Raw genomic sequence first — 12,463 nt, 5'->3', positions numbered from 1 at the left:
GGATGTAGTTATGTTAAAAACACTAGAAAAATTAAACCACAAAGACAAAATATGCTAAAGATTGGTTTAAAACTCAGTTCCCAACATGGGCTTTTATTTTAGCTTACAATTAAAATCTTGAATTGTAGCTTCTAATTCTTAAAGATCAAAAAAAAGTACAAAAGCTGTTTTAGGTGCAGTGTTGTTCATGAAAAGCCAGATGCACATTGCATAAAAGGGTGTCTTTAACTGGTCACGCCTTTATTATCTAAAGTGACTTGTGAACATGAGACTATGATCTCACTAATAAGAATTATGCATTTTTATTTTTTTGCTTCCCAGCATTGGGAAAAGATGCTTGTTCAAATCACTTAACAAAGAGAGCAACTAATGTGTTTTCCTAGCAACAATAACATGTTTTCTAACTAAGAAAATACTATATTGATTCTTTTACAGTAACATTTCAAAATGTAATAAATATGTATTGAGTTGATATAAAAATATTTCTATGATGTATTTGAAAACTAAGTTTTAATTCCCACTAATCTATAAACTCCACTAGTAAAGTGTGCAGTAAGTAATTGTTTTAGGTATGTGTTCCTTGAATGTAATCACTTCTGCACATTGAAGAGACAACAAGTCTGTATCAAATAGCAAGACTTATACTTATTTTGAAACACGTTTGCCTCGTTTCATGAATGACGTTATAACCATTTTAACGCATTCCTGTTTATCCTTATTTGAAGGTATGACCCCATCGGATAAAGGCACTGAATCATTTCAGCCAACAACACTTGATTTTTCAGATAGTCCCATTCCTCCCAAAAGAATGAGAAGAGAAATCGTAAAAAAGTTGTATAGGTAGGTCTGTTCTGAATAGTCATCATTTTTCCATAAGATAAATTAGTAATGAATATGGGTTTATTTTTGCCCAGGAAAGAAACTATATTTTTAAAAACATCTCTTAACTTCAGTGTATAGTGACGAGTAATTAAAATAGATAGAGATTGTGTGCATGAGAGAGACTTCCTAAGATTGTTAAAACTTCCTGCCAAGTTTGTACTGTGATGAGAGCTTTACAGAAAATCTTTACTGCTCAAGTGCCACTTTCCTCTGAGGTAATTGGCTGGCATCACAATGTTCTTCCAAACCCTCAACTTTTCCTGGCATCTTCAACTCCTTCACACCTGAAATTCAACATCCAGCAGTCTTAGGTTGCTAGTTCACATTGAGCACATGTGCTATAAGGAGGCATCCTTCCTATGCAGGCTGAGCCAAACAGTTGTAATGGGATGGGATCTGGTAGCATAGAGAACAGGTAGCAGATCTTTGTAATGTTTCAACATCTGTCCCACCACTCTGACACATTAGAACACACTTCAGTTTGTCCCTTTGCACTATATGTGAGAAGTGAGTGGCATATTGTGTTTCTTTTGCCATCCAAATTTCCAGGGAAAAAGACATCTTGGCCTTACTTTTTGGTAACATTTTCATGTGTTTACTAGCCTTTTCATTCTTTTACTTTTTGTCTTAATGCAAGGCTTAACTAGCTAGTCATTTTAGGTATCTAAATATCTGGACTTTATCTTAGACTCTTCTCAGTGGAATGTCTGTCTAGGCCAGGAACTTCACAGGCAGTGCATTTAATGTCTTTTGAGGATGAACCTTAGCTAGTGTAAATTGTCATAGCTTTCCATAAAGTATGATAATTTATGCTAGCTGAGGTTCTGTCCCTTTTATAGCTATTCTAGAATTGATATGTGAACCCCTATACATTTTTTATTTAGTGCAGAAGAATGGATCTCTCCTACAAAGAAGCAGCAGCAGCAAATGCAGACCTCTACATCAGAATTTAATGGAACGCCACGGAAGAGAAAGGCATAAACCAGTTACATTTGTTGAAAAGTAAATGTGTATTGAAAAATGTGAATAAGCTCATTTAAAGAAATATTCATGTTGTATTATGAATTAATATGAAGATTTTTATACAGATAGAAGATATAAATGTATTTCAGTTAGTAGCAACAACAGTTTCCTAAGTATTTAAAAATTGGTAGTCTAATTTTTGTATAGTTAGCTTTTATTTCTAAAATTTTTTCAGAGTTTTTAGGTTTCTGAATGTGAAAAAAGCTTAAAATACACTCTTTTTTATTTATGAATATTTTCAAACTTTGCAATAAAATTGCTGCAATATAGAGAATGTTGCCAGTGCAGTGTGGTGTTGTGATTAACATGGTCAGAAATGTGGTGAAATGTGATTGTCATTTAAAAAGTGTCTGAATCCCTCTTTGGAAAGAGGACACCCTGGACTGCCCTGTTTACATAGCAGAAATAATTACTAATGCCAAGACAAAATATTGTTAAGGCTAAGTACAGACATTCAAAAAGCCCGTCACAGATGGGCTTTTATCATGTTTTACTTAAAGTGCTCTAAGTTAGATAGCATTTGAACCAAACGGGCATTGCCATTTGGCTCTCACTGCCCAAGGCCAGCAAATAGGAGCTCTTCCATGCCTCTCAGCCTGCCCTGCTGGCTCCCTAGGCTGCTGAAGACTGCTAAGCAAAGCCAAAAGGGGAAGCCACCCCTGGTGGGCTGCTGGGCACAGGCCACCACACCCCAAACCCCCTGCTGTATCACCATGGACCCTCCCCCATGACTAGCCCTAGGCTTCCAAGAGAGCCCCAGAGTGAGTACCTGCCAACGCAACTTGTGCATGCCTGTGTCCTGGCCTTGCTTGCACCCCATCATGTCCCATTCCTACACAAAAAGACTTAAAAGCTACAGAGAATCCTGGTGGTCGCCCTGTGTGACTTTTGCCAGAGGCTGTGGGACATCAGATGTACCTATCCAGACCTGATGTGGCAGTGGCTCATAATGACGCATGCACTCATGCCTATGAGCCATCAGCCTGTTGTCCCATGCTTGCCCAGCCTCTGCACCCCACACCTGCCAAAAGCCTTGGACTTGGTTACTGACTTTAATATGGCCAATTAGTATGAGGCCATCCAGGATGCCATGGATGCCAGGGCACTCTGGCACTACCTCCAAACAATTGAGTGCCATTTCTGGGCCAGCATCACCTGGTGGGAGTGGATTGTCCTGGGCACCTGGGATGTCAAACAATGGCTCCAGACGTTCTGCATGGACCAGGCCACCTTCACGGATATCATCGCCCAGGTGGCCCCCCACATCATGTGCCAAGACATCAGCATGCAGCCACCCCTAACTCCAGAGAAGTAAGTGGCCATCACCATTGTGAGACTGGCCACCCTCACCACTTTTACGTCTCCAACCAGCTCAGCATGGACAAGACCATGCCAGACAGACCATAAGGAAGGTGTTCCTGGTCATCCGGGACATCCTGCCCAACCTCTTCATCTGCCTTGTCAAGGCATGCTGATGGGCTCTCAGTGTGTACTTCAAGGCAGGCAAGGAGAATGTGACATGTCACCTCTTGCATCCTCCACAACATCTGTGAGACCAGAGGGAGGTCTGCAAAGCCTAGGCTGAGGAGGCATGGTACACAAACTCTACCTCACAGCATAAGCATATGTGGTGTGAGGATGAGGAAGAGGGCAAGTCTGAATCTGCGACACCCTAGCCAACCACCTCCTCCCCTGTGTGTACTAGGAGCCCTCCCTGGATGAGTAGCACCAGAGGGCTTTGAGTGCCCCCACTGTGGCACTGGGCCGGTGGTCTCCCACCCCAGGCTCCTCTGGCCCTGTGTCCTGGGTAATGCTGCCAACAACCGAAGCTGCCCTGACACTGTTACCCTTCCCTTCTTCTTCCTCAAGCCGCCTGCCTGCCCCCCACCAATAACTGACTTGTATCCATCACTATACTACCAATTTTTGTCATCAAATTTTACTGGCAATGATTTTATATGGGTTTTTTTCTGTATGTTGCAGTTCTCATCAGGTGATCTGTCACCTGGCAAGTGTGAATGCAGTAAGTGGCCGAGCCAGAGTGAACAACCAGCTTTTCTCATGGCACCAAGCAATATTGTACTGAACCACCATGCTGGGGGAGCCAAGGTGCTACATTCCTAAAATTAGTTCCCAAGGGACGATGCTAATTAGCTTGGGCCCAAATCTATGCTGATGTGGCTGTGTTGCTTCCAGTTCCAGAGGGCATGCATGTAGAGACTGGATAATGCTGTTCTAAGGTGGCTATACTACACTGCCTCCAGTTTGCGAGATTCCATAGATCACTTCGTTAGGTGTTAAGTTTAGACACAGGTTCAAAAAGGTTGAAAAACACTTTTCTATATCATTGATAAAGATACTGAATAGAATTGGGCTCTCTAGGACATCAAGAGAAATGTACCTATTTGATGGCAATTGGCCATTTACAATTGCTGTTTGCAGTCTCAAGTTAATCATTTTTAGTGTAAACTTTATAGATTTTTACATTGCTACCTTTTTAAATAAAAATATCTTATGTGGCTAATTAAATGCCTTCCACAAGTCTAAGCATCCTCGTGTAGGTGTATGCATGCAAGGTAGGGTGATCTTGTTACCTACTAGCCAGTAGTATTAGGGTGTCCCTTCTTGTTAGGATATAAAAGGTGGAGTAGCCCCATTTGCCATTCATTTACTTCTCACTACCCAATGTAATAAATTATCTGTCCCTCTGCATAGTCCATCACTGAGTTAATTTCTTACCATTTTTAGTGGGTAAAATAAGTCTCTCTTTTAGCCAACAGGCTTAAGTGAAATGTATTAAGGGCTAAGTAAAAGCTTTATTTTTTTTGCATCAGTACTGAGAACTGGAAATGGCAGAATACAAATCTTCAAATTTGGTCTGCCTGCAAGACAGCTATGCCTGATAGTGATGCACATTTATCCTTTAAATAATTGTCCATGTGCATGTTCCATTGAGAGTGTTCATGTTAAGAGACTTGGAGAGCAAGTCCTTCAAATGCACCTCACCTGCATTGCTTTGTGATTCACACTAAGGATAGAGTATGCTACTGCAACCAAATTCTTCACTGCCTTCTGGCTCAAGATGTAGCTTCTTGCATTTTATTGAAGCTCTGCTTCTCACCCCCTCCCCCCCCCCGCCGGAGGGCTCCTAGGAATTCTGCTCTCCAGCCCTGATGATAGCTCAACGTCCTGCCAATTCCATTAGCTGTCCTCTCCACTCACCCTCCCACCCTTAGAAGAGGAAGAGAAGAGCTGTGGGATAATCAGGGGATGATAGACCCCCTATCACATTACAGTGCACTGTGCAGTAATTACATGTTGAGCTACAAAATACAGCACTACAGATAAGTTCCTGTTTCATCCAAGAGCATTCTCATTATACCTTCACCAACTTTTGGTGATACAGAGGGCCTGCACATCTCTGATAAGCGTTTTAAGGTTTTAAAAGACAATTCCAGGACTGGGATGCATACCGTGTGCCATGAAATCCAGCACCTGTTATCCCTGAAATGATAAATGATGAATGGAAAGCTCCTGTGATTTTGGGTAGAAGAGTTGCTTCACCTCTCCGTAGCCATCTAGACTTCCTAGTTCACATGAATGATACTCGGGGCCCAGGCTTATGCACCAATATCAATATACTGCATAGGCATACAATGTGTTGTATCAATAGAATTATCTTTAAAATGATAAATCAAGTATCTTAATGGGCATTGGAGCTTTTAGAGGTATGCTGTCCATATTCAGATTCCAAAATCCATCCTGTATCCCCTTTGCTTTGGATATTCTTTAGCTGAGAAGAAATTAAGGTACAATCAGCATGTCCTAGGTAAAAATTGTGAAGAATGCCATAGTGCATATATGCTGTTACAAGTATTCTTAACCACTGCTAACACTGTTAAGCCTTGAAGTTCAGACGCACTGGCCTCATCTACACGAGACACTGACTGTACAATAGTCGGCATTACTGCACAGAAGTGTCCCCACACGGGTTCTGGGTGATGTTGACTATGCAGCAGCTTGTTACTACTGCAGAGTAACGTCATGTCACGGTTCATGTTAGTAATGCTACTAGTTCATTAGTAATGCTACTGCATAATACTAACGAAATACTCTGCAGTAGTAGCGAGCTGTTGTGTAGTAACTGTCTCATGTAGACACAGCCACAGGCACATGCAGACTTCTAGTCAAAGTTGCATATGGACAGCAGTGTGTTGGGTAAGTAACTACTCACTGTCAGTCTGTGGAAAATACCTGAGTCTTCCAAGACTTGTTAAAAAACATAATGAATGTTTCAAAGACCATCTTTTTACGGTTGCTAGGATTTATTTTGTTCCAGGCAAATTTAAATAATTCCTTTTTAATATCTTTTGTCCTACTTAGCCATAGGTTTCTCACTGATACCTTGAACACCTCTAACAACTGATTTAACTTTTTTTTTTTAAATGTCTTCTGTGATTGCTGAGTGGTATATTTTTGGAGTATCTTGTAAAACATTCCTACATAATTCCCAAATGTTACTTGAATTTTTGTTTAAATATTTGAGTATGGGTGTACAGATGAATAACTTTAAAAAAAAAAAGTAAAACAGGACATAGAGACTTGTATATAGAGTGTGTGTGTGTGTGTGTGTGTGTGTGTGTGTGTGTGTGTGTAATCAAAGGCCTTCCTCCCTCTGTCTCTGTCTTTCTCTCTAGATAGATCTTTATATCTATGTTTTTATACACACACACACACACACACACACACACACACACAAACACACACACTTTAAATATATGCTGACAACTTTAAAATATATAAGCTATATATATACACACATTGGACAGGATTATATATATTTTTTGCTAATAGATTAAATTAGATTTGAATCACTTGCACCAAGGCAACTAAAAATAGTTAACTCATTTTTATCTGTCCAAGTGACGTCTAACACAGAATTACCCTGACTTTAATTTCAGTACTTTCAGTTAGCAAGATATTTTGTATACATTTTAGACACTCCACAAACATTTTATAAATGGTAGCAGTTGGTCTCTGGTACATGTATTCTAAATTGAAAAACTCTGTTTTAATGCAACTCTTATTTTTCATTATAGAAAAATGGAAGGTTAAGGAGCTGCTCATCCTGTTTTCTTGGCTGACTAGGTGGTTTATGGAAAACTCCCACCCATGTCTTGTGCTTTACCTGTTGGCACATTGAGCCATAATCTTCTAGGTTTTGTTGTATTGTCAGTAATGTCAAAGCAGGTATCGATATCATTTAAATACTAAATACCATTCCACCTCTCCTGCCTGCTCACTCTTTCCTACATAGAGTGTTTCCAATTATATTTAACTTTCCAGTTATGTGAATCATCCCACCAGGGTTCAGTAATAATTACATTTCTTTTCATAAATGAGTATTTCTAATCTTCTGCAGTGATGCAAAGTTTCCAAAGCCAGGATTTCCCACACCCCTTAGAACTGTATGGAAGTGAATGAAAAAACTGAGAGTGAAACAGTGTCACTGTACTGACTACCTCTGTGTAGGTTATGCATTCATCCCCCTTTTACCATCAAAGCACTTTCCAGAAAATGACAGATCAGTTCCAGCTATGGTAAATATAATATATTTTAAATGGAAGTATGTTTAAATCTTGATCAAATTTTAAACACTGATATCAAGTTAGTACAAAGTAAGTTACATAATTTGCCACATGTTGAGCATCATTAGTATACCACACTATATTTTGTATTGTAAAAATTCTTACTGGTGTATCTCTCAAAACTTTAGGAGGATTAACATTTATAAATTGCCTAAATTAAACTGCAATTATTGTTTATTATGGAGAATGCATTTTATAATTAAGGTTGCAATTAATCATTTATTTATAAATGTACCCAGCTTGCAGTAAAGCGCTTAACTGTGCACATGAACAATTTCATTGACTTCAGCTAGGACTATTTTCAAGCATTTGGTCAAATTGTTACATGTTTTGTTGCACCAAAATTGTTTCCCACTGGAAAGAGAAGGGCAGATTATGATTCATTCTTCACCCCAGTGAGAAGAATCTTTTGTCTAAATTGTATCTTAAACTTTTTAAACATGGAAGCATTATGTCTAGTCCAGTCCTGTTGGCCTGAGGTTTAGTTATTGAAAGTTGCTGAATAAAATCTGACTTGATTTTTTTTTGTATGTTTGCTTTAAGTCACTGCTTTTACTAAATGAAATTAAAGCCTCTACATTTTATATTTAACTTCCCATCTCATAGTGGTTGTACAGGATTTTTGAAAGAAAAGCTTTAAATTTTATAAACCTCCTAATTTTATAATGTTTCTGTGATTTGGCGCACAGCATCTCAGAAGAATGAGGCAGAGTTCCTGTTGGGGGGAAAAAACAGTAATTGGGTAATTAAAGACTGTATTATAATACAGTAAATACACTTGAGAATGATAAATTAAGGTGCATAGGCAACATTTATTTCTTTAAGGTGCTTGATTTTCCAGCCTTAATGGTATTTTAATATGGGGGGGTGTACATACACAGTATATGAATTAATACCACGAATTAATTACTGTTCTGAAGGGAAGAGCAGCTTGCAACTGCTTTAGCTAGCAAATCTGGTTGTGCAAGAAGGGGATTCATGATGCCTCGAGGAACTAGGTTTTACTGGAGGAGCTAAGAATGTGGAAACAGGAGGAGCTCTCTGAAATCTACTAGCAATATCAGGATTTCTACCAGAAATAAGCAGGGATTTTTCAGGAAATGCAGAAGAAATCTAAAATTGTTGGCAAAGCCATTAAAGATCAAACAGCAGGAGGGTTAGGCATGTACAAGGGCCTTCGCACGCTGATGCTGAGGCTGTCAAGCTGCTAATAGCAGATCTGACGGCAAGAGTTCTGCTATGGAACCATTCTTATCTTCACTAGCCGTGAATTATCCTGGAGGCACAAAGCCGAGCTGGTGGAATGCGGCCAGCTGGCTAAAGATGGGGATTTGTTAGGCCATTTACAGTGATGGTCTGGTATATGTTGATAAAAGTCTTGAGGCAAAATATCCTTCATTTTATACCATTTTGAAGACTTGAATTTTTAGTATGTAGCTGTCACTGTCAAAGACAGGTTAACTTATTTTATTGTGATACTTGACACTGGGTTTGCTAAAGTAGGTGGCCAAGATAAAATAAACTGGTTCACCAGTTGGATACCAGCTAGGAATTTTAGCCACCTGCCTGGGGCTCTGAAAGCAGTAAGCGAGTCAGATAACAATAGGGTTGCAAACCTAATGTTAAGGCAGGATTTAACCATTTTCAAATCCTTTTTTTATATGGTCTAAATGCCACCAGACAAAGACTGAAGGAGGCCAAAATCAAGAGAAGCTTGTCCACATGACAGACTCATGGGAAGGAGGGCAGGACTCAGCGTATATAAGACCTTTTGTTCTTTAAGCAAAAGACCCACAATTCTTATGTGATCTGAGAGTAGAAATTTACTGTGGTTTTAAATGTTCCTCTGCAAAGACTATTAATTAATTTTGGTCACATGTCCTCTAAGGGTTAAGCTATCCTTAGGGTTAAGCACCCGTAGACGTGGACTGTGAGGAGTGTGCAAGTGACGAGAGTCCGGGGGCTGTGGTGGCACGGGTGCCAAGATGCACAGTTGACAGCCTAGAGGTCGCAAGTTTGAGGCCATAGCAGAAGTGCTCACAGTGCAGCCTGTTTGATTCCAACAAATCTGCAAATTCTGCTAAACACCTTGTCACACCAAGGACATGAAAAAAGGAAAGGAATGGGACAGTCCCACATCCCAAAGTAGCAAGCCTGACAGGACATCTGCCCCTAGGTGTGTGTCTTAGAGGCCAAAGCTTGGAACAAGTGATTAAGTACTGTCTTAGAAAAACATGTAAGCCAAATGTGGGTCCTATTACAGCAAATTGCTGACAGTCCACAAGGGAGAAATGGGCAGGTTTTGAAATAGGAATATTCTAAAACGAGGCGCCATACTTTACTCAGCTCCAGAAAAGATAAGTTTCTTTGAGTTTACCTTCAAGGTGGTTCCTAACTAAAGTGTGACCTGACTAAACCAAACTATTTTTGATACCATAATCTGGGAGACCCAGATGCTCCACAAATCCACTACAGGCCAGCAGAACCAAAAATAGAGTCCATGCTACCTTCAGTTCCAGTTGGCATAGCAGCCTTCATTTGACACGGTGGCAAAGGTGCAGCGCTGTACTGGCTCCTGCTGTGGGAACGTTCATGAAGGTCAAGACTAATATTCCAGTTCCAGACAACCCTCTTATTTCAAAAGCTATGGGAACACTGGGACACGCCCCTGAAATTCAGCATCTCTAGAAAAATTAAGTATAGTTGATCATTTTAATCTCCTAACTCCTGAGTATTTTTTTTGTATATTATATTATAAGCATTCACAATTTCAAGATCCTTGATAGTTACCAGTTGCAAATCCTTTTCTTCAGGGATTCCCTGACCTATTAGTAGCATTAACCTCCTATTAAAAGACTGTTTTGTGGCTCCCTCCCATTCACAGTCACATATTATCACCTGCAATTGTAAATGTTAAATAATAATAATGAAAGATTGATATATTTTTAATTTTAAGTAGTTTGGTAGATATTTTGTGTTTCAGGTGAAAAGTAGTTGCCATCATCATCTTTTAGCTTTTTTCTTTATATCTGGTCTTTTGTTATTCCTTTCTGAATCTGTACTGTGTAAGCAGCTATTTGTCTATGTACTACTAATACGCCGCAGATGATGGTTTGAGAGCCTATACTACACACTATATGTACCTTGGAATAATTTTTATGATGACATTTATTATTGCATAGTGTCCTAAAAATAAAACTTCTGAAAAGTTACTTTAATTATGGAGTGAGGGCTTACCATAGTTTGAGAGGTGCAGTTCATGGTGTTTGCATACAAGCTTAACAATACTTGAAGAAGAATTTCCTTTAAATATTGATTTGTTCTTGAAATCATAATGTAAAGTGTTTAGAGAGAAATTCTATTGGAGTAATTCTTGGTTTGCTACAATACTTTCCTGTATCTTGCCATTTTAATTTGTACGCTGTGTGCTGTAAAGTAAATGGTCTTGCATTTGACCATGTGTTTTCAGATGCAACAGCTAACACAAGAATCGTTGTAGTTATGACTAGAATCCTCCTGGACTGAGTTTCATGAAGAAGCGTCTCCCCAAGCGCTCCCTTTGTAGCTCTGTGACTGTGAATGCATCAGAGAGGGTCTCTGACAGATTTGGAGGAACAAAAGAACTTGATTGGTTTCTTACCTTTTAGCAAGTGGGATTATATTTTTAATCCTTTATAAAAATTATATATGTGTGTAGTACACACACACACACACACACACACACACACACACACACACACACACACACACACACACACACACACACACACACTCTCTTAAATTCTAGCCCAGGAAGGCAAAAAATGATATTCAGATTCTTGCTCTGTTATGCAAGATAAAATCTTTCATAGCTTAAGTCCTAATATTACCAGCCAGATCTTAGGAACACAGTTGTAGTTGGAGAGTCTATAATTGGTAATGTTGCATATTTCTGGAGTCTCTGAGTCACAACAGATACAGAATGGAACAAAGGATGCTTGAAGGCTCAGATCGAGCGAAAACATTTGTTTTCTTTTTTGGTGATCCGGCATTTGTCTGATTAAAGTCTCAAGATGAATTTTACAGGAACTAGCATCCTCTGTTTTCTCTTCTGAAAAGTTTCCTACATGCAAGGAAGCAGTTACCCCATGACACGTGTGATAAGATTATCAAATAGTGCTTCCAGGATAAATGAATTTGCAGACTAACTTTGCAGAAACGACTGTTCCAGAAACTTACCGAAGGCATGCCGGCACATCCTTATAGTGAGTCAGATGGCTGGGTATATGGAATGCTTAACAGAATAATGAATATAACATCCATTCTTTCTAGGCTTAAAAAGCACTCTGTTCTGTGCAGTAATGATTGTATATGAAAAGTACAAATTAAAAACATGCCATCGTCATGGAGAGTAAGAACTAAAAGGAAATCTGGGGTATGGTCTTCCTGAACTACCAAAACAAAAACAGTACAGCTTTCTGGATTATAATTACCTCTTACAAAGCGTGAAGATACAATTACAGTTTAGAAAACAGAAGGGTTTTTTTTATTTTTGTTTTTGTGTACTCAGAACAGCTATGAACACAGAAACCCTGGCTGTAACTTAAGTCTATCTTTGGAGCATGCTTGCCATCTCCTATAAGCGTGCATGCTGGCTATACAAACCACCTCATTCCTTAAAGCATCACTTCTGATTCCTGGAAGAGAATGAAAGAGCATTTCTCAAGTTTTAAGCAATGCATGTTATTCTGATGGAAAACCTGACTACATAAGCAGAGCTGATGAAGTGATCAGATCTAGTTAACAGTCACTTAGACAAAAATGAATCATATGGCATTCTGAACCCTTAAAATCAAGGAAATCTCGTTAAATTTTCTGTTAACAGAACTTCCTGTAAGAATTTCTTCTAATGATGTTTGTTTCCCTCTGTC

The 12,463-nt window shown here is 39.1% G+C and overlaps 1 protein-coding gene across 1 annotated transcript in view; it reads left to right on the top strand.

Annotated features, from left to right (window-relative positions):
• The window catches only part of SMCHD1 (structural maintenance of chromosomes flexible hinge domain containing 1), a 143,319-nt gene extending 141,146 nt beyond the window's left edge, over positions 1-2,173 (top strand). Inside the window, exons 47-48 of the mRNA XM_090039751.1 lie at positions 726-840; positions 1,767-2,173. Of these exons, the coding sequence (XP_089895877.1) occupies positions 726-840; positions 1,767-1,863 (212 nt within the window). The 3' untranslated portion in view covers positions 1,864-2,173. The remainder of the gene's footprint in view (positions 1-725; positions 841-1,766) is intronic.
• Positions 2,174-12,463: the final 10,290 nt, after the last annotated feature.

Source organism: Crocodylus siamensis, chromosome 3 (genome assembly GCF_052110815.1).
Source record: "Crocodylus siamensis isolate JL-2025a chromosome 3, ASM5211081v1, whole genome shotgun sequence".
Lineage (NCBI taxonomy): Eukaryota > Metazoa > Chordata > Crocodylia > Crocodylidae > Crocodylus > Crocodylus siamensis.
The sequence above is the reverse complement of the archived record's forward strand: the minus strand, read 5'-3'. Positions and strand labels throughout refer to the sequence as shown.